This window comes from Carya illinoinensis, chromosome 15 (genome assembly GCF_018687715.1).
Source record: "Carya illinoinensis cultivar Pawnee chromosome 15, C.illinoinensisPawnee_v1, whole genome shotgun sequence".
Lineage (NCBI taxonomy): Eukaryota > Viridiplantae > Streptophyta > Magnoliopsida > Fagales > Juglandaceae > Carya > Carya illinoinensis.
The window spans coordinates 12,903,035-12,927,701 of NC_056766.1; the positions used below are offsets into that span (position 1 = coordinate 12,903,035).

The window sequence follows — 24,667 nt, forward strand, 5'->3', positions numbered from 1 at the left end:
GCAGTGTTTCCAAGATCAGAGAGCAATACAGTACAGTCTCTCCTGCTTCGATTTGATCTTCTCGACTTCCCCTCCTCCTCTCCCCCCTACCGATCCCTAATCTTCCCTCTCTCTCTCTCTCTCTCCTCTTCTTTTCTTTTCTCTTTTTTTCCTTTACCTTGATAGTTTTCGGGAAAATCTTTTCTTTGGTTCCTCCGAAAATTTGTCAAAATCTGTTGTGTTGAAAAAAAAAAAAAAAAAAAGCACTAGAGAAAAGGAGGTTTGATGGAAGAAGAAACTCTCGAGGAGTTACGGAATGGCAAGCGGCCTTGTTTCTTTCACGTTTACTCCTCTGCTGGAAGCTCAGATCGACTGGTATTGTTCTTTTCCCCCCTTTTCCTCTCATTTTACACTGTATGTGCATCTATATCTGTATTATTCATATATAATCTGGTCTATCTCTTTTTTGTAACTCTTCCGACCCCTATTTTACTAAGTTAGGAGATAACTTAGGGTTTCCAAAAGCTTTATGTTAATCTCAATGGGGAGGTAGCAATTGTAAATTTTGAGGAGTTTTTGAATGTGAGAGTCTACCGTAGTTTACTCAGTATCGAAATCCAAGCACGATACGATTACCAATGAATCCCACACGATAGGCTAAAACTAACGGTTTCTAAGCGAATAGTGTTAGAAAGATATGTTGGGTGCTTATTTCTTCAAATATTGTATTCTGGTATATGTTTGCTAGAATTTCAACCTAAAGTCTTTGATGGAACGGTCATCAGAGTCACTCTTATTTCCTCAAATATGTTTGCTTTTCTTGTGGAATAAGTTTCCCAGATAGGCTATCCAGTTGAGCTAAAGGTCATTGCATGTCATTTAGTGCGATACCCCTTATGATAGAGATAATGGTAGGTGGTGTAAAGGATCCCACATTGCTTGGGAAATGACAAGTCTTTGCTTTTTATAAGGTCCCAATAGGCCGGGACTCTAATTGTATCATTAATTAATTTTTTTGTAGTATAGGGTATGTGGTTTGGGCTTTTTATTAAGGTGTTACAAATGGTAGCAGAGTCTATCCCAACCATAAATGTGGGACTTGAGCCGTGTCACCTACAATGGATTGGCTTGACAAGGACGTCGGAAATTTAAGTGGGTGATTGTGATACCCCATATGATTAGGATAATGGTAAGTGGTGTATGAAATTCCATATTGCTTGGGAAAGAGAAGTTCTTGCTCTTTATAAGGTTCCAATGGGCCAGAGCTCCAATTGTATCATTAACTAGTTCTTTTAGAGTATAGGCTATATGGTTTAGGCTTTCCATTGGGGTGTTATATTTACCCATATATATAAGTACCTTAAATATGCTAAATTTGAGAACGTGTTTTTCACATTTCATATTAGTCTTGTTAGGTTTCTTAATATCTAGTTAGGATCATCATACACATATAATGACTATCTTTTATCTGTTCTTTTTTTTTTTTTAATTTTATTTTATTGGAATTTGTATTGCATGGTTGGATGGTGACGATTCAAATCTGACACAGAAATTTCCAGTACCATTCATCAGACACATGAAAGGCAGAACATCTGGATTAGTGACGTTAGTGGGTCCTAGCGGGAATGCTTGGCATGTTGAGTTAATTCAGCAGAATGATGATTTATTCCTCCATCAAGGATGGTCAGCATTTGTGAGGGATCATTTCATAGAATGTGGTGATTTTTTGGTTTTCAGATATGATAGTGAGCTGCATTTCACAGTAGAGGTTTTTGATGGTCAAAGTGCATGTGAGAAAGAAGCTGCATTTCAGTCTAAATGCAGTCAAGACTCTAGCAACCTTAATAGAGGTATGGGACAGAAGAGAGAAAGAGAGCAAGCCACTTCCTCTTCGGATAAAATTTTTGAAGGTGTGCCAAAGAAATTGAGGGGGAGCTATTCGCAACACTATCTAGAATCTGAACACAAGCACCAGGAGGGCAAGGTGGATATGTCTAATGGGGATGGATGCCGGCGTGAGCTGGTTGTTTTGGCTAAGACATGTCAAGAAGCAATTTCCTCCAATAAAACTAAGCAAGGTGATAGTCCAATGAAGAATTCTGATATGCTTTTTCAATCAAAAGCTGTCAAGGAAAAGCGAGGTAAGGAAGCCAGCTGTTTATTTCTTGGGTTTTGAGGACAAGAACTTGACTACTGCAACAGAAAGAGCAGTGATTTACTAACCTGAGAATTCTGCTAACTTTTCCATGTTTCCTGTGTAAGCTGCTAGTAAAATAGAGCATGTGAAGAAATTATTTTGTTCTGAAATCAATGATAAGAATCAAGTTTTCTTAATATACTGTATCTTTGCAGCAAAGAAAAGTTTACATACACCAAGTGATACTCAAATTTTAAGCATGTGGAAAAGAACTTAAAAGTCATATGTATGCAGAGATCCGACTGATAAAAGAATAATGTTGTCTTGCAGTCTCGGATATTATTCAATTCAATACAAAGGCTTCCATCCAGAGTAGAACCAGTGAAGAAGATGATCTATACCTGCATGGTAGAGTTGGTTTGTCAATGTTGTCGGCACATGAAGTAGCTCAATCATTTACTTCCTCTTTCCCTTATTTCTTGAGAATCATGAAAAGCTTCAATGTTAGTGGTTCATACACTCTGGTGGGTTGTTTCCTTTAATTTTTTTTTTCTCATTTAGTATTTTCAAATGAATAATCTTTTTCAGATATGTTATGTCTTTCCCTCACATTACTTCCATAATGTACCACATTTTAATCTAAGGCTGCATTTATTTCGGCTGAAAATATTTTGGGAAAGATGTTTTCACCTTTTCATGTTTGGTATGGGTGAAAATTAAAGTCAATGGAAAGTGTTAGGTTGGTAAACAGGAAAATTACGTCTCTAGGATGTTACATGATTACCCCTCTCAAGATGTATAATCCTTTTTTCCGGCTGCTCTCTCCCCACAACAAACGCTACGACCAGGCTTGTATACCACTATAGAGTAACCCTACCACCTCTGCTCCCTCAGTGACACCCCACTCCACCAAGACAACCCCTTGCCACACCCACTGTTCTCTCCCCTCTCTCCCCATGACCAAATCCTATGACCAGGCTTGTCAACCATTGTAGAGCAACCCTACCACCTCCACTCCTTTGTCGGCATTGCCGGTCCACCAATGCAACCAATTGCCATCGACCACAGCTTCGCCTACACAATCTCTTGCTGTCTGCCATCCTTTTGTCCCATCTTAACCATCCCTTTTGCATGGAATCTAGCTGTGACTCCAGTTCTCTCTCCTCCAGCTTGCACTCCAACTTATTAGACTTCATGGGCTTCATAAAGTCTATTCCCGCTTTGTCTCAATTCATTCCCTATATATTCAAGTCAACATAAATTTCACCCTAAGAAGATCTTGCCCCTAATGGGATTGGAGTTTCAAGAATTTATGTGAGAGTGTAGATTGTTGTGGTTTCCAACAATATTATGATGGTTGTAGAAATAGAAAATGGGTGGCACGGTGATTTTGGGTGGTGGTGTTGAGTAAATAATTTGCATATCAATCAAATTTGTATATCAATATATTTTTAACATTTTTTTTCTCCACCAGTCTGTAGAAAACAATAATTTTCTCTGAGAATATTTTCGATTGAAAATTTTCTTATTTTTATCATTTTACATTGAAACAGACACTGCTTTCTTATTTTTTCTCAGATTTGCATTGAAACAAACATCGTTTTCTTATTTTTCTCCTTTTACGTTGAAACAAACAAAACCTAAAGTGCATTCTAACACCTTGTATCATTGGACAAAGGCCCATTATTTCTAGTTTTCAGGATTTTGTAGTACTTTTCCCCTTTGTTTTTTGAGTGGCTTCATCTATACATACCTATAAAAAGAAAAGAAAAAAGAGTGGCTTCATGTATACTTCCCGTGTATGGTATATTATCCTTTCCCATCATAAATAAAATTCTGTCTTACTCATAAAAAAGACAGTCTAAAACGTTGTATTATGGAGCGTTTTATGGGTGGAGTTCTTTCATGGCCTGAATAATCTCTTTGTTTTCATCCACATCATGAGAACTCTACCATAACTATCAAAAAAAGAGAACTCTACCATAACTATCAAAAAAAGAGAACTATACCATAACTATCAAAAAAAGAGAACTCTACCATAACTCCAATATTTTGGCCCAACTGTGCTTGATTCATCCACCATCTGACTTCACAGAATAATGAAAAACAGATTAGTTGTTGCATGGTGCTGCTCTCCTGAGGGAATTCCAGCACTTGTCAGGTGAACTCTTAAATCTGGCACAATGAAGTGCTAGCACCTTTAATCCCTGTTGTTATTACAATGAATTTCCTCCTTTCCTGGTAAAATGTGGTTTTCTAAGTGGTTCACATCACTTGCCTTTTTTCTCTTGCTTATGCAACTTCTTCAGGCAGTTTCAGGTTGGGTAACTCTGGGTTTTGGAGGGGTTCTTTTTATCCACATTGCATGAATCTACCATGCTGATAACTTTTTTTTTCTCTCTCTTGCGACCTAGTCTTTTTCGTTGATTTGTGTTTACTAACTGCTTTCTGTCATGCAGAATATTCCGTATAAGTTTTCGATGGCACATCTTCCAAACAGCAAAACTAAGATTGTCCTTCAGAATTTGGAAGGAGAATGTTGGACTGTGAATTCTGTGCCCACTACAAGAGTAAATACAAGTCATACTCTATGCGGTGGATGGATGGCTTTTGTCCGTGGTAATGACATCAAGATTGGAGATATCTGCATTTTTGAACTGGTACATGAGTGTGAGTTACGTGTGCATATCCTTGGGGTTGGAAGGGAAGTGCTAGACTGCCAAAATGGAAAAGTAGTTTGTAGTAGGCCAAGTGCTGGACATAAAAATCTTAAAAGTTTGCCAAAGAAAACAAGAGGCAAATCTCCTAAAGCATCAAAGAGACACCATGAACAGAAACAATGTAGCACCAAGAATTATACCAAAGTTCCAGTTTCCTCTCAGTCAAAATCTGCTAACAAAAAGCTGGGTAAGGATTCTAACTATATTTCTACAGTTAATTTATTTGGAAAGAAAGATCAGTGGCTCACAAGACAAGAAAAAGATAAGGTTTGATGTCTTCACCAAAGATTTTGGCTTCCACATTCTCTCAATCAATTATTTACATAGATGGGCCATGGTTGCTATCAATTTATGATCAAAGATTAAGCTTGAACTTTGAACTCGTTCAAGTTCTTGCCCTGTATTTTTAGACACATTCACCTCGTCTAAATGTAGTTCCGCTTACAATATTGCCTGCAACCATATGCCAAATTTTTGGGATGCTTTTCATCTTCATGATTCATTCGAAAGACCTTCCTTTTTTTCTATTCTAAATCAATTTTTGAACTCAAAATGGAGACAGTTGTTCAGAGAAAAAAGGTCAAGGAAGATGAACTTAGCTCACAAAATAAAGGCAGCATGAGAATGATGTTAGCACTTGACGAAGAAAGAGTAGCTCGGTCTTTTTCTTCTTGTTTTCCCATCTTTGTGAGGATCATGAAGCAGTTTAACGTCAGTGGTTCATATACTTTGGTGAGTCTTTCAGATCCATGCTTGCACATTTCTCATAGTTTTCTTTTGTTTTCCGAAAACTATCTCTGGCATTAATTTCATTATCCTTTCATCATTTCTTAACATGACATCAAATGATTGACAGGAGTAAAAACTAGTAAATGGTTTAACAATCATTTGATACCATGTCACGGGATGATGATAAATAGTATTACTCATTTCCCAATTGGTCAATTGTCTTGCAGAAAATTCCATACCAGTTTTCTACAGCACATCTCCCCGACTGCAAGAGTGAGATTGTGCTTCGTAATTTAAGAGGGAAATCTTGGACTGTGAACTCTGTCCCTGACTCTAAAGGGCGAATGGGGCATACATTTTGTGGAGGGTGGATGGCCTTTGTTCGTGGGAATGATGTTAAGATTGGAGATGTCTGCATCTTTGAACTTGTTGGCAAATGTGAAATGCTGGTACATATATCCGGCAGTGGAAAAAAAGGGCTCGACCATCAAAGTGGCTCAGCTACTTCTAATGAATTAGCTGTTGTAACCTATACCAGCAGTAAGCCTTCTCAATGACCCATGTAAAAAAAAAAAGGCATCGACCTCTCTTATATGTTATGGAAGATATTTGCTATGAGCAACTCCTTTGTCTTTTGATTCATGCACGGGGGCCATTTTAGATTTAGTTGCTTGAGCTTGCACATTCCAGTTTAGTTCCTTTAATCAACAAATCTTGCATGAACAAAAATCGATGTTCTTTTGCTATTCGAGCCAAACAAATATAAACCCTATTTGTTTACAATGAGAACGACTTAAATGTTCAAAAAGATTAAAAAAACAATGTTCTTCTCTTTAGAGGCTGGAGATTTTCAGTGATTTGTGTTTTCTGCGGTCTGGGACGAACCCAGTTCCTCTTTACTCATCTGTCATCGCGCACTTGCACTACTCATTTAGCTTGCCTTGCTTATCTCTGTATGAACTCTCTCTCTCTCTCTCGTGCCACTACTTCTTCCAGTTCAGCACGTCTTTAATTTGCTGCAAATATTATAGCATTCAACAGAATAAGAAGAGGGGCTTCGATCCGCAAGTAACTTCATTTTTCTCAGGAAAACATTAGCTTGCTTTATTTCTTCTAAAAAAAATGTAAAACTTTGTTGATTTCTTGGTGGGTTGGAGATTTCCTGTCAAAATCTAGTCTCTTGAGTTAGCTATGATCCTAATAAGCTCCGGAGCTGCCGCTTACTCGAGATGGCAGAAATATGTGGAGATTTGGAGTAAAATGGGCTGGAGGAGGACATTTATCCGATCATGTTAAAATCTAACTATTGATCCAAAATTCTTATCACTGTTGAATACTATTAAATTGGTTAAACTTTTAATCTTCTGAATTATAATATTATACCATACTTTCTAATATGATATCTACTGCAGCCTATTCTATCGATATTGACTGTTGGTAACCCTTTTTTTTTTTTTGATGAATTCATTTATTTATTAATAAAAAAATTTAGTTGCAAGCACAACTGTGTACTAATATAATGTAATTGTTCAAAAAATAGATTTTATTGAAAACAATATTAATTTAAATTTTAAATATAAAGAAATCAGTATTAGTATATATATTAGTACGTAGCTTTGTTTATACGTAGTAAAACTCTTTATCAATATTCAAGCTCATATATAAGTATATTAAAACATTTTAATTTGGTCGTATTAAAAATCCAACCATTGATCTTAAAAACCAAATATCGGATATTAATTCAGTTAATATCATTGCAACCCATTGTGAAACTTTTCACTTCTCTCTGAGTTTCTCCGTAATGGCTAATGCTTCCCTTATCCCTTTCTTTTTAAATGAATCTGTCGCCATTAATGCAAGGAAAAGTCAAAACGCAGCCGTTTGAGTCAGTATTTCAGAAACCTAATTGTCATTTATCCCCCCTCCCCCGCTTCTTCTTCTTCTTCTTCTTCTCTCACTCTCTCTCTCTCTCTCTCTCTCTCTGCTCGCAAAAAGTGCATCCAGTTGCGAACTTGGCGTTAAGATGCCATGGGAGCCTCCGGTGGTCCGAGGCTTTCTGGAATGCAGAAGGAAGTACTGAGTCTATACAGAGGGTTTTTGCGAGTGGCTCGTTCAAAATCTGCCGAAGATCGACGCAAGATCGAATCCGTCGTTTCAGCTGAGTTTCGTCAGAATTCTAAGAAAGTAGATCGCAAAAGTTTTCTCTACATTGAGTACTTACTTCGCCGAGGTAAGAAACAACTCGATCAGCTCAAGAGTCCTGATACTGTTAGGTTGTCATCTTTGAACATCGGTGCATCCGAAACCAAAAATCCTAATCCATGAAGGAAGACATTTCTTTATTCAATGGATATACTAATTTGCAGCTGAATTTTTTTTATTTGTTGAATAATTGTTGAACAGAGAAGGTACCTTCAGTAGCAACATGTAATAAATAAATAGATTAACTTGTTGCAAATCATTAGTGGCAGAAAAAAGAAACCTCTATTTTCTGATCGAGAAATGATATCTGTAGATGTGGAGTTTGCAATCGCTATATAATATTTTTTTTTTGGAAGAAGTGAATAAATATAATATTTATATTAAAAGAAATAAATACGATATTAAAAGGGCTTTGCTACATATAGTCGGAAAATGCAGTCGGTGTGCAGTCGGCTATACGGAATGAATACAAAAAAATTATAAAAAAATTATTTTATATTTAGGAGGACTTACATGAATTATAAAAAGTTATAAAAATAATTTTTTTTTTTCATATAAGTCCCGTATTAATTTTTTTTTTATAACCGACTGCACGCCGACTACATTTTCCGACTGTACAAATCATTTCTGATATTAAAAATAGATTTTATTTTTTTAAAAAAATAATAATTACGTGATAATTATGTACTCCCCGATTATACATAAAATTTTCTGGCGTAGATCTGTATACTCTGCCATAATCGGATCTGTAATCGAATTTTCTGCTCGGATAAATTGGCCAAATCCGGATATTCGAGTTTATTATTATTATTATTATTATTATTATTATTTCTTCTTTTTAGAAGTCATTTTTACACTTTTTGAAAGTTTGTTTTTTAATTTTAATTTTTATAATGAATAGTTTTATAAATATTTTTTAAACTTTTTATTGCCATTCAAGTTTATATATATATATATATATATAAATGGGCTTTGCTAGATACAGTCGGGAAATGCAGTTGGCGTGCAGTCGGCTGTACGGAATGAATAAAAAAAAATTATAAAAAAATTATTTTATATTCAGGAGACCTACATGAATAAAAAAAAAATTATAAAATTTTTTTTTTTTTTTTTTTATATAGGTCCTGTATTAATTCACTTTTTTTTTCACGACTGCACGCCGACTGTATTTCCCAACTGCAAAAAGTATTTCTCTATATAAATTATAGTATCAACACACGCAACACACTGCATACATTATGGAAATTAGATTGCATTCACGAACAGTTGAATATGGTTAATCTCCTACCACAATGCAGCAGTGTTCTTTTTCGGTGGAAATTAATTAAAAGAGATATTGGAGGATTTGCCTCATTTCTTTCTCGATCGGCAATATCATATAGCGAACATGCAACTTCATGAGGGTGTAGAAGTTCATTTTTCTCAAAGATTTGGGCCTCTCAAAGGCAGCAACGAGTGAAAATTCATTTTTCTTTTCTTTTTTCGGTATATTTATTGTTGTTGTCTTGTACTTGACCTATCATTATTGGAAAATGTTATCTTAAGAACGTCAATAATTACAGTACCAAAAGATACGGTTACGAATTAATTGGGTTAAAAACTGGTTCCAGTTCATGTGGTTATTGGATGCACCTGAATTTTTGGGTTCCAGACCGGACCAAATCTGATCTAGATTTACACCCCTGATTACAAACAGCTAGGAGATAAATGTGACCATGTGATCAAAGAGATCCTTCTAAGCGGATTTGGTGGCCTTTTCCATTTTACCCCACCAATGAAGTGGTGACACATAAGCAACTAACATAATTTGAAGTATTCTCGTGCCACACTGTGTAATTGCCTGAATTTAAATTTTTGAACCTCTTTTTTTCCTTTCTTCTAACTAGTTCGGAATCATTGAGAACTTTATGGGAGCTCATGGTCCCAACCCTCCTAGACTTGATGGTAACATTGTGAGGGGTCGGTAGAGCCCTCAAGGTTGTTGCCACAACAGCCAATGGCATCTTGGGTTTCACATTCAATTTCACCTCACCAAACATCGAGAGCAATGCTCGCTAGTTGGGGAACTTCCAAAATGAATCCTCCAAGAAACCCCCGCCAGGTCTAGGACGATTGAACAACCTAAATTTAGAAAAAAACGATATATTTTCATCAAGTTGCTTTATTGACAGCACAAGACCCTTATCACTTTCTCTATAGCTGTTGAATCTTACCGATTCTTTAGAGAAAAGAAGAGGAGATGGTAAGAGAGAGATGACAGCCATTGCTAGTAATGTTCCATCTAGGGTGCTGTTTACAGCAAGGGTATCCAAAGGCAGGGGTTTCTCTAATTCACTACCGCGACCTTAGGCCAGAAGACAAAATGCAGACTCCTTCGATGATGAGAAGGTCGAGTTGGGTCATTTCTGCTCTGGGTTAACACTCATGATTAATCAGTTTTCATAAATCTATCTATTAAGCTTGAAAAATCGCAAACCAGGAGTACAAATCCATTTCTGTTTTCCATTGAAGTCACAAACCTATCATCGCCCTCTGTCTCTCTTCAACAAAACCCAAAATCCACCAACAAACTTGGTTGTGCGTAGATGAGGTTGTTGTATATGGCTGGAAAGGGAGAACATCCGCTTCGGTGACCATGGGTAACTTTGATTTTGGTGGAAGACAAGTAACTTTTTATAAGGAGGTGTAAATCCTTCCTTTGCACAGCATCCCGGCTCAAAGGGGCACTCATGATCAAAGCATGGCATCCACTAGTCCTCCATGCTTTCAGATATATCCATTTGATGTCACATGATGAAACAATAATGACGAGGAATAATAATTTCAGCATAAAGCCACCCTACTTACCAAAAATTTTTATTTTTCCTTCCAAAATCTTGATGAACCTCCATCTGAACAGATTTTATCGAGGTTGCAGAAAAATAAATCTTTATCTGAAAACATGTACTCAGAGGGTCTAATGAGAAAAATCGATTAAACAAATTCCTAGAGACCACATTCAAGATGATGTGAAATTCAAATAAAAAAGCGAAGCCGCGTTAATGGGAATATATAATTGAGACAGTGTCCCGTCAAGAAAATTTAAGCTGTATGTTTAGGGCTTTGAGTTTGCTTGCCGTATAGTCAGTCTACAGTATCCGGAGTAATGAAGGCCACCTTAGGAAGAGGGTCTCTGGCATGCAGCAAAGAGCTGCCAGCTAATCAAAGCCATCACTAGTGAGGTGAACAGTTCAAAGCCTACCACCTTTGGTAAGTGCCAGCCTAAACTTCTCCTCAGATAGCTGAAGAAAAAGAAAAAGAAAACATCATCTACAATAAACAGGAGCCATACTTAATAAATAGTCGGTCACTAAATAATCGGAATTTATTCAAAAGCTACAAAATGCGTAGTTCAAATACACAGTAAGTAGGCAAGAGAGTCACTAAATAGAAGTAAAAAATAGGATAATTATATTAATTAGCAAACAGGCACCATCCAACTATCCAAGTACACACGGTATAAAGAATACATACCACTTCCTTGCATGTGATGCATCTTGGCTTTCCATGGGGAGTTCACTTTAAGGCCAAGTTCATTTAGGAAGGAATTATTGAATAGATGAAACGATCTCCAGGTGGCATGATCACTTTGATAAAAGAGCAACTTTTTCAAAATTGCCAACTTTATGTATTTGGTTCCCCTTCCAGTTGGTATAATCAAGCACATTAGTTGGGCCATGGTTTGCTCCAACAACAGATTGAAGTGTGGGTATATAGGAATAATCCCTTTTAACAGGGTTTCCTTGGGGAAGTGGTAATGACATTATGCTGATGAGAGAGATATACGGTGTGTTTGGTTGATGAAATTTTGACAATATCAGAGAATTTCTTTGAAAAATTTTGAGATGCGTTTTTGTTGGGTTATGTGAAGGTAAATATGTTTTGTATTGAGATTTGTGGAAGCAGATTGGTAGAATTGAAAATTTGTTTAAATATAATTTTTTACGCTATTTTTATTTTGGTTTTTGACATTTTTTAAAAGTTATATTGAATTTTTTGTTTTTAATTTTTTGACTGAAATCTAGGCAGATGATGGGATGAAAAGTTGAAATAGAAAAAACATTTTTGAGATTGAAAGGTGTTTGGATTGAAGTTGAATTTTAAAAAAGAAATATTAGAAAACTTTGGAACTTTGAGGAAACCAAACAGAGCCAAAGCTGTTGGAGGAAATCACTTCATTGAGGGTCTGTTTGAGGTTGCGGTAAGAGTCTTAAAAAGCACTTAAATATTCTTAAAAGTTCTTTAATAAAAAAATTAGGTCGTTTGGGTGTTACGTATTAAAGCACTTTTAATCTCAAATAAGCTAAAAAGTACATTTGAAGAAAATTTTTCTCAAACATGCTTTTCCGAATAATGCAGAACGTAATTCGAATTTAAAAAAAACTGTTAATGGACGAAAATATTCATACAATTTTAAGATAATTACAACTTTCAAATTTTCAAGGATATGATTATAATTTTTAAAAATTCAAATAATCGTTATTTCTACTTCAAAAATTACTTTTTTAATTTGTTTTCAAACAAACGTAACATGTTTGAAAGTGCTTTAAACATATGGTTACCAAACAGTAAATAACTTTTTAATAGTAGAACTTATTATTCAAGTTATAAGCTATAAGTTCTAAAGTTATAAGTTATGTTTCCTATTGCAATCCCAAACATGCACTTAGTGTTGACTCCCCATGGAAGTTCTCATTTTCTATAGAAGAATATTGGAGTATTGCTTCCTTGAGAGCGGTATTCTTTATTTGGGTAGAGGCATTAGGAAAATTGGTCACGTGGGAAAATCATAGGAGGTGTTATACTGGATCATCATCTATTACTCCATTGACATTTAGGTAGTGCTTTATGGCAACCCATCTTTAGCCTCTTTAGTTTAAGATGGATCAGTTTTGACCTAGTCCTTATAACTAGATCCAAGAGAGTGTGGCAGGTCAAAAGGAAAACTAGGTCCTTCGAAGTGGGTTCTATCTTGGTTATCGGCGTAAAGACATCCGTAATGGAATACTTTTCACCACAGGTGACACAAGAAAGGCTGACACTCAGTGGTGCACCTTTGGTCAGCGTTCTCCCCGAAGAAACTATGGATCACATGTCGGAGTTGAAGGAAAATGGTGTAACTCCGAGGTTTGAGGGAGATGTAGGGTCTGTCAAAGTTGCACAGAAAGGGTTGCCAAGGGTGCAGGAACTTGATGTACTGCCAAGACTTGCTGCCAATCCAAAACCTCCAATGGTGACCATGACCTCACTATTGGAGAGAACCAATGAAGCTCTTGAGAAGGTACGAGATTTGAATGTAGGACATGCTTTTTTTTTTTTGGGGGGGGGGGGGGGGGGGGGGGGGAGATATGGGTTTGTCTCTGGTGCCTTGCGAGGATGAATGTTTTGGGCTTGGTGTATAGTTGGGAGCTGTGTTTGGGGAAGATGTTGTTCCCTTGTTATCTTTTCCTTAGATAAACAATATAGCTAGATCATCATCGGATATTGTATATGGGGATTACATGTGGAGGACTTTGACCAATTCACAGCACTACTCACTGCAATTGTGGTAGGTCACTCGCTTAAAACAAAATCAAGATTTAAGAAGAGTAGGGAGTTAAAGCAACTTACTTGGGTAATCAATTATGATGCAAAGGGAGGTAGTACAAGTTGAGGGAGGACTAGAGGGAGGGCATAAAGCCTTCCTCCGTCCTTGTAGGATCATTCGGGTGGAGTATTAGTTGTGTGGGAAACAAGGGGTTGGGGTAGTTATAGTGACTTGCTTTGCTTTGGGGAGACGTGTTTTGTCCCAATAGGACTTGGTGTATGTTGGATAGGTTTCTAATTTCTCCCTCTTGGGAGATGTTCATTAGGGGCTCTCTCTTATGAGCTAGGTGTTCTCTCTTGTATACATCCATGTTACGCCTATTGATATTAATATATTTCTACTTATAAAAAAAAAATAAACTATTAAATGCCGCAGCTGTGAGAAACAAACCTTGTGATAGATGGCATTGTTGCCACAATTGCTGCACATGCATATATTATGGGGATCAGAGTCTTGGGTTTGTTTTTCCGGAGCCAAATCAAAGAACCCAATGCAGCTAGGGATATACTCAATACCTAATTAAGAAAAAGAAGTTAAATATCAATAGAAGACGGAAGAAGTGATGAGCTACATAGAAGAATTAAGTCAACATGCATGTTACGAATTAAATATATTTTTGATAAGTATTACAAATTAAAAATATGACAGCCAAGTTACCACATCAATGAGATGATCCATATGTAATGTTTTTGTGTCTGACCAATATAAGATCATTACATGAATCTTTCTTACTTACAAAAGAACAAAATGATCTGTACATGAATCTTTGGCTTTCAACATATCATTTGTCCCAAAAGCTAGAGCAAAGGACATTGTCAAAAGCTATAGCCACAAACATACACTAGATACAAGAAGAAATAAATATACCAGATTTGCATTTGCTTCAATGCCTTGCAAAATGTAATCCCATGTGAATTCTAGTCCTCTAGCGCCCACCCAAAGAGGTGCCAATCTATGAAGAACAGAATCAGCAAAAGCCCAACCTACCAACAGGTGAAAATTTGTCAAAGCCCTAACGTTTAACATATATGCAGTTACAGAAAAGAATACTCAAAGATTACAAGTGCTCGAAAGTTGATCTAGACCACTGATTTCTAACCAAGTCCAACAGCTTGGAATTTATGATTCTGAGAAATGTTCCTGTGAGTCAACTGAGTCAGGGCAAAGTAAAGCCCAGCAACATCTATAAAACCAATTAGAGCTTTCAGCAGTTCCTGAAAACAAAAGGTATCTGTTATCAAGGTTAATCCCACATATATATCTTCAATAGAAAAATGAAAATACTGTTCTAATGCAGATATCAAAACATCATGTTGGAGCTTAATGTCACTCTCACTTGTCCAAAGGGCAATCAAGATCTGCAAGCCTTGGATTGGAAAGAAATAAAAAGTGCATTCCTTCAAGTAAAATATACAGAAAATGGAATTTGTTTAGATGAAATATTTGATCTTTACGCCTATAGCGAAGGGTGTAAGTATTGGATTCTTTATCTAATAACTAGTCTTCACACAAGCTAATTCTCTGCATAACAATGCAAGCAATTTGTAAGTCAAAAGACAAGCATACCTGATATGGATCAAAGCTATCATTCTCTGATACCTTTAGGAAGGTTGCCAGGCAAACAAGCTGTGAAAATATTCACCAACCAACTGATGAGGGGGGTAAATTTCAAGGGCAGAAAAAGCAAACATAAGGTAGAAGCATGGATGTAACTTGAAGACATGTAATCTGAGTCAGAGTTGCGTTATAACAATGTTGACAAACCTTTACTAAAGCTGTTCCCAGATAGACAAGAGCTGCTTTAACAGAGGTACCAAGCGTATCATACTCGGATCTGCGCAGGCATTCTTGTTACAGCAAAACCAATTTATATATCGATACGGCAGATAAATCACCCAAGAATACCTCTCTCTCTCTCTCCAATAAATTGATTTAGTACAAAGTTTCACCACTCACTTCCATATTCACTCAAAATAACGCACCTGATTAATTCGCTTATGTCTAATTACTACAGTATTGCGAAAAGACTAGAACTAACAGGTTAAGTGCAATGACATAAGAAATGTTTACAGTGTTCTAATTACAGTATTTTCTATAACTTGAACACGAAGTTCAAATGAACTTTCTAGTATAATAACGGCGAAATTAGAACGTACGTTCGATCGAGATTGTTAAAAAATAGAACAAGGAAAAAAAAAAAAAAAACTGTTCTCCGACAGCCAACGAAACAACCAGCGATGCCTAATCAGATCGTGATCCTAAGTAAGTTAGGGTTTCCAATAAAACATAGTAAATACAAATAAGAGACATGGAACTGAGCTTCCATAAGTGAAATTATCGGCAAGACTAACATACAGAATGAACAAAAGAAATTGAAGTAAAGCGAAACTCACAAGGGCGTCGCGGAATAGTAAACAGCGTGGGGGCCGAATGTGAGAATTGCGCAATTGAAGAAATGGAACAGCGTCATCCTCTCTTCTCTCTCTCTCTTTCTTAGAAGCCCAGCGAGATCAACGAGGAGGAACCAAGAAATCCAAACAAGAGGTCTGGAGCACAGAGTGATGGATTCATGGAAGCATGGAGCAGAGCAGGACAGATTAGTTTGAATCAAATGAACCTTAGTAGTGAAGTAAATAACGAAACTGCCACCAAGTTTGTGGGCTAAATAAGATTGGGCTATAAGTCCAGTTAATGTTATTAGACCCAATAATGAAGTAAGTCCCTTTTTGGGTCTTTCTCGGCTTTGTTCAAGCCCGGTGTGAGCAAAATTATAACGGGCTTGGGCTTTTAGTTTAGACATGTGCATCCGCTGGAAATTTGAAAAGCATTGGTCTGCTCGACCCAATAGAAACCTGACCCAAGTGGGTCCAGCTATATTGTCGGTGAAACACTGAAAATGGACACGCATCCCCCGATATCATTGCCAGTAAGACTGACTCACTCATGAATTCAAATCTATCAAATATTGTGAAATACTTAATAAACGAATTATATAAAAATAAATTTATAAATTAAATTATAAAATTATTTATATTATAAAATAAATCTTATGAATTATATAAATATACGTAAGTTTTATATAAATATACGTAAGTTTGTGAGTTTATCTTTATAACACATTTTTGTATCTACTAATAGTGAAGCAAACGTCCGTTGACATTTGCTCTAATTGTGACAAAATAACCTAATAATAAAATAATATACATATCAAAATAAAGTAGCATACATATCATAATAACATATATGTGAAAATAAAATTATTTTCATTTGGTTGTATTTTTGTATATTTTAATTAAATGATTATTTTATTTAATATAATTAGTGGTTTTGTTGTTTTAATTTTAACGTGTTTTCATCGTATTATTTTATAATTTATAAGTTATAAAATTCATTTTAATGTTCTTTCTTGATATTAATTATTATTTTGTATTTAAATTACTCTTTACTTTAAAATATTTTATTATTGGGTTTAAGTATTTTATTTTATTAATATTGAGCTGTAGTGTTTTTATTTAATTTTATTGTACTTTTAAACCTTATTAGACTTATATTTTCGGATGAGCTTTATTTTAGTAGATTTTTCCTTTATTTGGGTCAAGCCCTTTCAGTTTTTGGGCCTAGCCCGTGTACCTTAAGTCCAGGCCCCTTATTCCCTTAAACGGCGCCGTTTTGGTCCATGCCCCTTAGGGTTTCATTCTTTCTTCTTCCTCCTGCTGGCGCCGACTGCTTCTCCTCCATTTTTATTTTTTCTTCCTCTGTTTTCTATGTGCTGCTGCTGCTGCTGCTTCTCTCCGATTCTTCTTCCTCTCATTTTCGAGCAATCAGCTGTGCGAGCCCAGCTACCCAACCTCCACCGAAAGCCACAGCAGCCCAGCAACGCCGCACAGCTCTTCCCCACACGGCAACAAATAGAGCAAATGCTCCATCGCAGCTACCCAACCTCCACTGAAAGCCTCTGTTTTGCTTCTTAAAAACAGAGCAAATGCTCCACCGTGGTCAACCAACGAGGGCACAAAGCTGCGGAGCCAACCGGACTTTCCCCCTCGGACGCTGTCCTAGTTAATGCTCACCCATTTTTCGTCATTTCCCCCCCTCTAGCCGTCGTGTGCACCACCCTCAACGTGCAACGTTTGCGCCGTCGCGTACACCACCCTCAACGACGCATCTCTCTTTCCCTCGGGTCGCTGTGTTTTGTACGGACTGTGTAAAAACTAAACATACAATTACACGAAAATAAAAACGGAATGAGAAAACACTATTTATTCCTATAGCAATGGGATACAAAAATATCATTTTTTTAAATAGTAGAAAAGTAAATAACAAATAAAAGTAAATAGTTTCATTGAAAACATTAAATATTATAGAGAATTGCTATAATCATAAAAATATTTTAGAAAAATAAACTCACAAACTGATATGATTTCATATGATACGTTAAATCTATTTTATAATAAAAGTAACTTTACAATCAAACGTATCACATCAAGTGATCACGTTAGTTTATAGGCTTACTTTTGTGTGTTATCTTTGTGGCTAAGTATTTCTCAATATTATAAGATCTACATACTTAGTTTATCTCTATTTAAATTAAACTATCTAATGCAATTAAAAACTTGAAAAGAATCTCTATTTTGTTTATGCCATGCTTTTCTCACTTGATTATTTGTCTCTTATTTATTGTCTCACATTATCTCCCATATTCTACATAGGAATTTGTTGGTTTGGTTATACAAAACGAAACTATCTCATCTCATTTTATGATTTCATATAATAATTACAACTTTTCCAAACTCATATATAAAATATAATAAATAATTCATTTTTTTCAAATCTCAAAACAAAAATAATATTATAATAATATTTTATTCAACTTTTAACAAAACGTCTAATCTCATCTCATCTGAACTGCATAATCAAACGAGACATACTTAAGTAGCTTGCAGGCTACATTTGGATGTACTCTACTACTTGTACCTAACATATTTTTTTTGGCCATGCATGTTCATTTCCATTTCCCAAATTTGAAAGCTTCTAGTTTTGAAGATTTCCCCCAAAAAGAAAAACATAATATTCATTGAACTGATTTAAGTTGGCATTGACAAACAGATCATTATAATCACCTTTACTTTTTATACTTGTTAAAAAGAATAATGGAACCCTTTTCTTTTGGTAAAGAACTTCATGACCAGGTAGATCACAAAATGTTCAATTGCCAAAAACATCCAAGGACCGACGAAATCGACCTTCCATCTTTACCTTTTGCTACGTACTGATCATCTTTATGTCCTTTTCGTAATTATTTACACTTAGAACATCAACAACTTTTTCTGCTTCTTTCATACTTTACAACTAGAAAATCATGAAAGTAAAGTGGAGCATGCAGCTTAATCCTTATGAAAAATATGTATTTTTTAAATCATCATAAACATTTAAAAATAATAAAAAAATCATAACATTATTAAAAAAACACTTCTTTAATTATTAAGTAAAAAAAAGGTGTCGGGACCCATGTTAGGGCCGAACACTCGGTAGATATAGCATTTTTTAGTGAGCAATTATATTTGACTAATGCTAGGAACAAGCACTAAATGCACAAACTTTACACAAGTCATTTGTAAAATAGCAGACCTTATGAAGAAAGTAAATTTTTTTACATCTTTTCATAATGGAGTCTACTTTTTTTTAATAAAAATTTTGTGCAAGACTTGTACATTTGAAATTTATAAATATCATTATTCATTATATTTTTGCTGATATTGACATTTAGGGTTTAGTTTTCTTGCAAAAAATTGATGATGATCAAGAGATCAAGTACTTAATTAGACAGTATGAAGAGTAGCATATATACTAGCATCGACCTTTATGTCGCTGTTAGAGTAGCATATATACTAGCATCGACCTTTATGTCGTTGTTAGAAAGTGTCAAAGAAGAGAGAAAAGGAATATATATGAGCTGCTTTGGACAAAATATATATGTAATAATTGTACCGAACTTGTGTTGTGGTCCATGTGAAAGGAAAATGATTTCAAGTAAAAATAAATGTAGAAAAAGGTGAGAGTGAAAGTGAAGGAGATGATGACAATGTCCAGTTTGGAGTTTAGGAAAATGGCATGAAAAGATTGATGGAAAACCATAAATATATATTTTTTTTATGAAGAAGAAGAAAAGAAAAGAAATTAATTATTTTTTATGAAGCACCTTAGATATATATAGTAGGTAGTAAATATCATGCAAAAATATCATGGGTTGAGAAGTGCCACATGTATGTATAACTTTAAGCACAATATTATACGTATTGCGTATCCGCCTCATTTTATTAATTTTTTCTTTTATAACTCGAATTTCAAAATTTTCAACATTTCAATAGATAACATGTCATCATGTATGGTTATGTGCATAAAATTATAAGTACAGATAACATATAGAGAAAAACTAATATGATATTAAAGTGCTTACTTAACTTCTTCTATCTTCTTCTGCCAATGTTCTGATAATTGGGGGAAGCTTCGGGAACTAATTAGATTGAATAATCAATGATTTGTACCAGATTTCAGTGGCCATTTTGAAATTCCTAACAAGAATTGGTTGTAGGCATATATTTGATAATCTGCCTAGATCTCTGTGGGGGCAACAAACGAATGGTCCAACTTTGATGAAAAACAGGATAACCTCTAAGCAATATGGCTGTCTAAAAATGTAGACCACTTTATCAATCGTTTGTCGTATTGGAGACTATTTCTCAGAATGTTTGATGTTAGGCCTTTTCCAACCTTTCTCTACATTTCAATTCTCTTCCCTTTACCCAAGTACCTTTACTTCCAATTCTTGAGAGAAATCGTTTTAGCATCTTTTTGTAAACCAGGTATTCAAACAGTAGGCTGTCTCAAATAAACAATACAGTTGGTGATGGACTTGATTATGATCTATAGATATCACATATACTAATAATTCACTATTGTTACCAAAACCATGTATTTTAAACTCCTCCATGGATCATGATATATATATATATATATATACGAGGAGTTATCTGCACAACTGTACAATTCTTCAAATCTTGGAATACAATGTACAACTTCATAATTCTCACATCTAGTTTCTTAAATGGTATCTGAGGCTTCCTCTAGGCTCTAGTGTCATTTGTAACTCATTCACCTTTCCAAATATCGCTCACTAATTCACAGTTCTTCCAGTCCCAAGTAGGTTTTTGATGGTGAAGGCAAGCAGGATACTTCCATGCATGCACCTTGAATCCAGAAGTACTACTTTTCTAGACTAATAAAGATCAGTACTTGTTTACTTAGTTAAATGCTACCTTCTGAGAAAAAAGCTGTTTCTGTCTTCTGTTTTTGGGTTGAGGAGTTGTGGGCATGATCATTATCTAATTGGGTTTGGGAAATGGATTAATCCATATTTCCCAACTCCTAAACTTGCATCAAGCTGTCTAAACTCCAAAGTCTTGTGTGGTTGAGATTCTAAACTCCAAAGTCAATTAGGTGTACGTCGTCAGATTGGAAGAAGTGAAACTAAGAAATAAAGCCAAGCAACAGGTAAACTGATTGTTAGCAAGTCATGACATATGTCAAAATTCTAACAACCAAAGAATAAACTAAACATCCATCTGTTTGGCCTCTAAACAACCACAACTTCTTTTTTCATGGTTAGGTGAATCCACACCTCTGTTTGCTCACAAGTCAAAATATGGGTCAGTTTGTTCTTCTAACTTGGAGTTCTCAATATTGATCAGGATCTCAAGGTGGCCTCTCGTGTCTGTGAGTGTGAAGCTGTGAGCCCACTTCTTTAATGGTGATATTAATGATGCTGTAAACTGTTTCCTTCCAAAAGGTATGATAAGTGTTGAAGACCATATATACTTCAAATTTTTACAGATATTCAAAACTTTTGGGTTGATTTTTGACCATGAAAAATGATCATTATTGCCAGTACTGACTGTTTGCAAGTCACCACGTACGTACGTACTCTCAGCCTTGGTCTACCCTTTGTCAAATCTCAGCACATTATTTATCGTCTTGAAAAGATAAAAGAATAGTCATATATACTACACAAGATGACGAAGTTTTGTCATATAAATATATATATATATATATATTTATATATAGAGTATATATATATATAGAGTAAAGTTACTTATAATTATAAAGTGAATAAATATCGTGTAATTATTTAAAAAATAATAATATTTATTATTAAAAAATTAATTTTTTTATACATGTAAATTTCATATTTACTTAATTTTTTTTAAAAAATTGCATAGTGTTTGTGTAAATATAATTTATGATATAGATAGATATATATGTGTGTGTTGTAATATCGTGGTTCACATCAGCCTAGCTAAACGGCGTTGATTTCGGTAATTCTTTCCATTCGTTTTTGTCTTTCTATTGATACTCAAAGATATGGTGGTCTGGAGGAGAAGACGGGATTCAAATTTCAAGGTAACACATGCTTGTTTGGTAGTATTCTATTCTCACAAATAACCATGAAGAAGCTAATATTCTTCGGACTGCTAGGCCGAGAGAGATGGAGGGAGAAAAAGAGTTCAAATCACATAAAAGATATAGGCCGAGTAATTATTAGATAGTACTCTGATATCGATATGAAATTCTCATTTTATTATAAGATGTCATGTCATATAATAATTTTTTTAAATGTCTAAAAATGCAAAACAAACTCGTGTCTTTCTTATTTTTTAGAGACCCTTGACATTAATATATGAGAGAAATTAATTTTAATTATACCTTTTTGTGTAAGTAATTAATTTTATTAACACAAATAGTTCTATAAAGGAAATGCAAACCAAAAACACAGCTATTACAACAATACCAAGCAATCAAAGCACAAGCACATCATAGCAAACAGCCATTACTGAAATTTTAAAATTTTAGAGTTGTTTAATATTGTTTATTTACAACCCAACCGAGATCGATTTCGTCAAACTCATGTTTGACTCCATTCATTTATTAAATGAGTTGTTCACACTACAAGAAAACCCACATTTTGCGAAGAGAAATTTCATCCCAAAATGTTGGTCTTTTGTCCCAAAAAAAATTTCATCCCAAAAGGTTCGTTCCAAAAGAGTTTTGGGGGGCGAAAAATATAACTTAATGCCAAAAGTATATTTTGTGACGAAATTTGTCCGACCCATTCAAGTCCGTTTGAATGAGTAATATATTTCAGGACAAATTTACTTCACCCCTAAATACCATTCCAACGTCCAACTCGCATTTGAACTTAGAGACATGTTCAAATGGTTATAATATGGGGTAGGAGTCACAATATATTATACGATCCATTAACCCAACAAGAATACGACATGATAATAGTGGGTTAGGGTTTAGTCTTAACGGGTTCGTATAAAAACGGATTGACCTGTTAAGACACGATTGTTAAAAGGGTCATCCTGTTTTGACCAGTTATAACTCGTTATGACATGTTAAAGAAGTTCAATTTACAATTATACCCTTATACCTAAAAAAATTGTTAGAATTTCAATTTCGATATTTTTATTATTTGGATTGTAATTTTGAACTTGTAGTTGGGTTTATAATTTTAATAGATATTGTAATTTTAACATTTATATAAAATTATGTTAAATTTAATCAGGTCAAATAGATTAATATCGGGCCTATTCAACCCATTTACATAAACAGTTTGAAATGGGTCATATTGTATCTTGTTAACATATTTCGTAATATTTATTAATGAGTCAAAACGAATTGACACGACACGACCTATTATGTTAATGGATCATGTTAAGGTTTGAAATTTTGATACGATAAGTTTAATCGGTTGGATAGAAATTAACCTATATAGTATAATATACATGTTTTGACACGACATGAACATGACCTGTTAATATGATTTGACACCCCTAAATTATTATGGGGCTGGTATTCAAATAGTATATCTCACCGAATGGACTGACAATCGTTCGAAGGAATGATAGGGCATTCAAATACTGAATGCATGCCCTTTCGAATAAGAGTGATATATATGCATTTGAATGTTGAGACCGTATATGGTTTGAACCTATTCTGTAACTATTCAAATATAATATGGTCATACCATTTTCGTTTGAATTAGAGTGATATGCGTCTGAAGAAATGATAGGCATTCAAATGCCCATTCGAATAAGAGTAATATGAGTTCAAATGTTGAGATTGTATATGGTTTGAATGTATTCTATAACTATTCGAACATAATATGGTCACGATATTTTCTTTTGAATAGGAATGATATATGTTCGAATAAAAATTATGCGTGTTTGAATGTTGAGATGACATTTTGTTTGAACTATTATTATAACTGTTCAAACATCCTATTTTCACTCTATATACCATTCAAATAAGAATTAGCCCATTCAAAATATAGAACAAAGTACGCATTCGAACACATGAAATGGGGTTTGAAAGATATATTGGAAGCAAATGTCAAATTCAAATATAATAAATATTAAATAATTCAACAAAATTTGAAATTATCATCAAACTACAATCAAACTCTACAACGGTCTTAATACAAAATATTTTAAAAAATATTAGAAAATATTTCTAAAATAGTGGAGGGAGACACCACCATATACATCTCTTGAAACACTTATTGGCACTGAATTGCTAACTCCATTCGCAGATCCTCTTATTGTTGCTATCTTAATCGCATGTCCATGATGGATCTTCAAGTTTGATCTATTTATTTTATTGACACGAATTTTCTCCCACAAAAAGAAGCAAAATTATTAGACAATATGAGATAGAAAAAAGGAATAGAATATCATGAAATAATATATTTACTTGATATGCCAGTTCCTTAAACATATCATAAAGTTTCTTCCACTCGCCTTGTTGGATGCCTTGAAAAGGATTTTGGTGCGCCTCCTCAATATTGTCAAAATTCTCACTCTACACACATAATAATGTCAGACGAGAGTTTAGTTAAGTGCGATTGGAATGATACCTCTTAAACGATATTTCTCTTTCCCCCCGATTCACTTAAAGAATCACACTAAATAATTATATGTTGATTTTAATCATAACTTCTCGAGGTCGGAAGATATTGTGCAATGTAGTAACAATAAAAGATCCACATTTCTTCAAAATAAATCTCCTTTATTCTTTGCAAGATAGGAATCTTATATAAACTTATTATCAATTGTTTTGTAAGCTTATATTATGAGCATTGGTAATCATAAATCGAGCTACTAAATATTGTGACCTTGGGCAAAAGAGCGGGCCACCTACATAGGCACAGTGATT

The 24,667-nt window shown here is 34.7% G+C and overlaps 3 protein-coding genes across 5 annotated transcripts; 2 read left to right on the forward strand and 1 right to left on the reverse strand.

Moving 5' to 3' along the window:
* LOC122296290 (B3 domain-containing protein Os11g0197600-like) lies at positions 1-6,207 on the forward strand. Of its 3 annotated transcripts, none has more exons than XM_043105860.1 (6): positions 1-354; positions 1,529-2,120; positions 2,447-2,619; positions 4,576-5,023; positions 5,399-5,568; positions 5,793-6,207. In XM_043105860.1, exons 1-6 carry the CDS (start codon positions 265-267, stop codon positions 6,120-6,122), a joined length of 1,803 nt encoding a protein of 600 aa, XP_042961794.1. In that variant the 5' UTR covers positions 1-264; the 3' UTR covers positions 6,123-6,207. The 3 variants fall into 3 exon arrangements, with proteins under 3 accessions (XP_042961794.1, XP_042961793.1, XP_042961795.1); XM_043105859.1 differs by having other exon boundaries at positions 2-354; positions 2,447-2,640; XM_043105861.1 differs by having other exon boundaries at positions 2-354; positions 1,539-2,120; positions 2,447-2,640.
* A 1,204-nt stretch (positions 6,208-7,411) lies between these two features.
* On the forward strand, positions 7,412-8,023 carry LOC122297177 (succinate dehydrogenase assembly factor 1, mitochondrial). Its single transcript, XM_043107133.1, has one exon. It carries the CDS (start codon positions 7,594-7,596, stop codon positions 7,888-7,890), a length of 297 nt encoding a protein of 98 aa, XP_042963067.1. The 5' UTR covers positions 7,412-7,593; the 3' UTR covers positions 7,891-8,023.
* A 2,584-nt stretch (positions 8,024-10,607) lies between these two features.
* On the reverse strand, positions 10,608-15,984 carry LOC122297648 (transmembrane protein 147-like). The gene is made up of 7 exons (XM_043107765.1): positions 15,787-15,984; positions 15,158-15,227; positions 14,960-15,019; positions 14,493-14,607; positions 14,261-14,376; positions 13,784-13,908; positions 10,608-11,048 (listed from the first exon to the last, which is right to left on the reverse strand). The coding sequence occupies exons 1-7, from the start codon at positions 15,861-15,863 to the stop codon at positions 10,925-10,927; spliced, it is 687 nt and encodes a 228-aa protein (XP_042963699.1). The 5' UTR covers positions 15,864-15,984; the 3' UTR covers positions 10,608-10,924.
* Between the last annotated feature and the right edge of the window lie 8,683 nt (positions 15,985-24,667).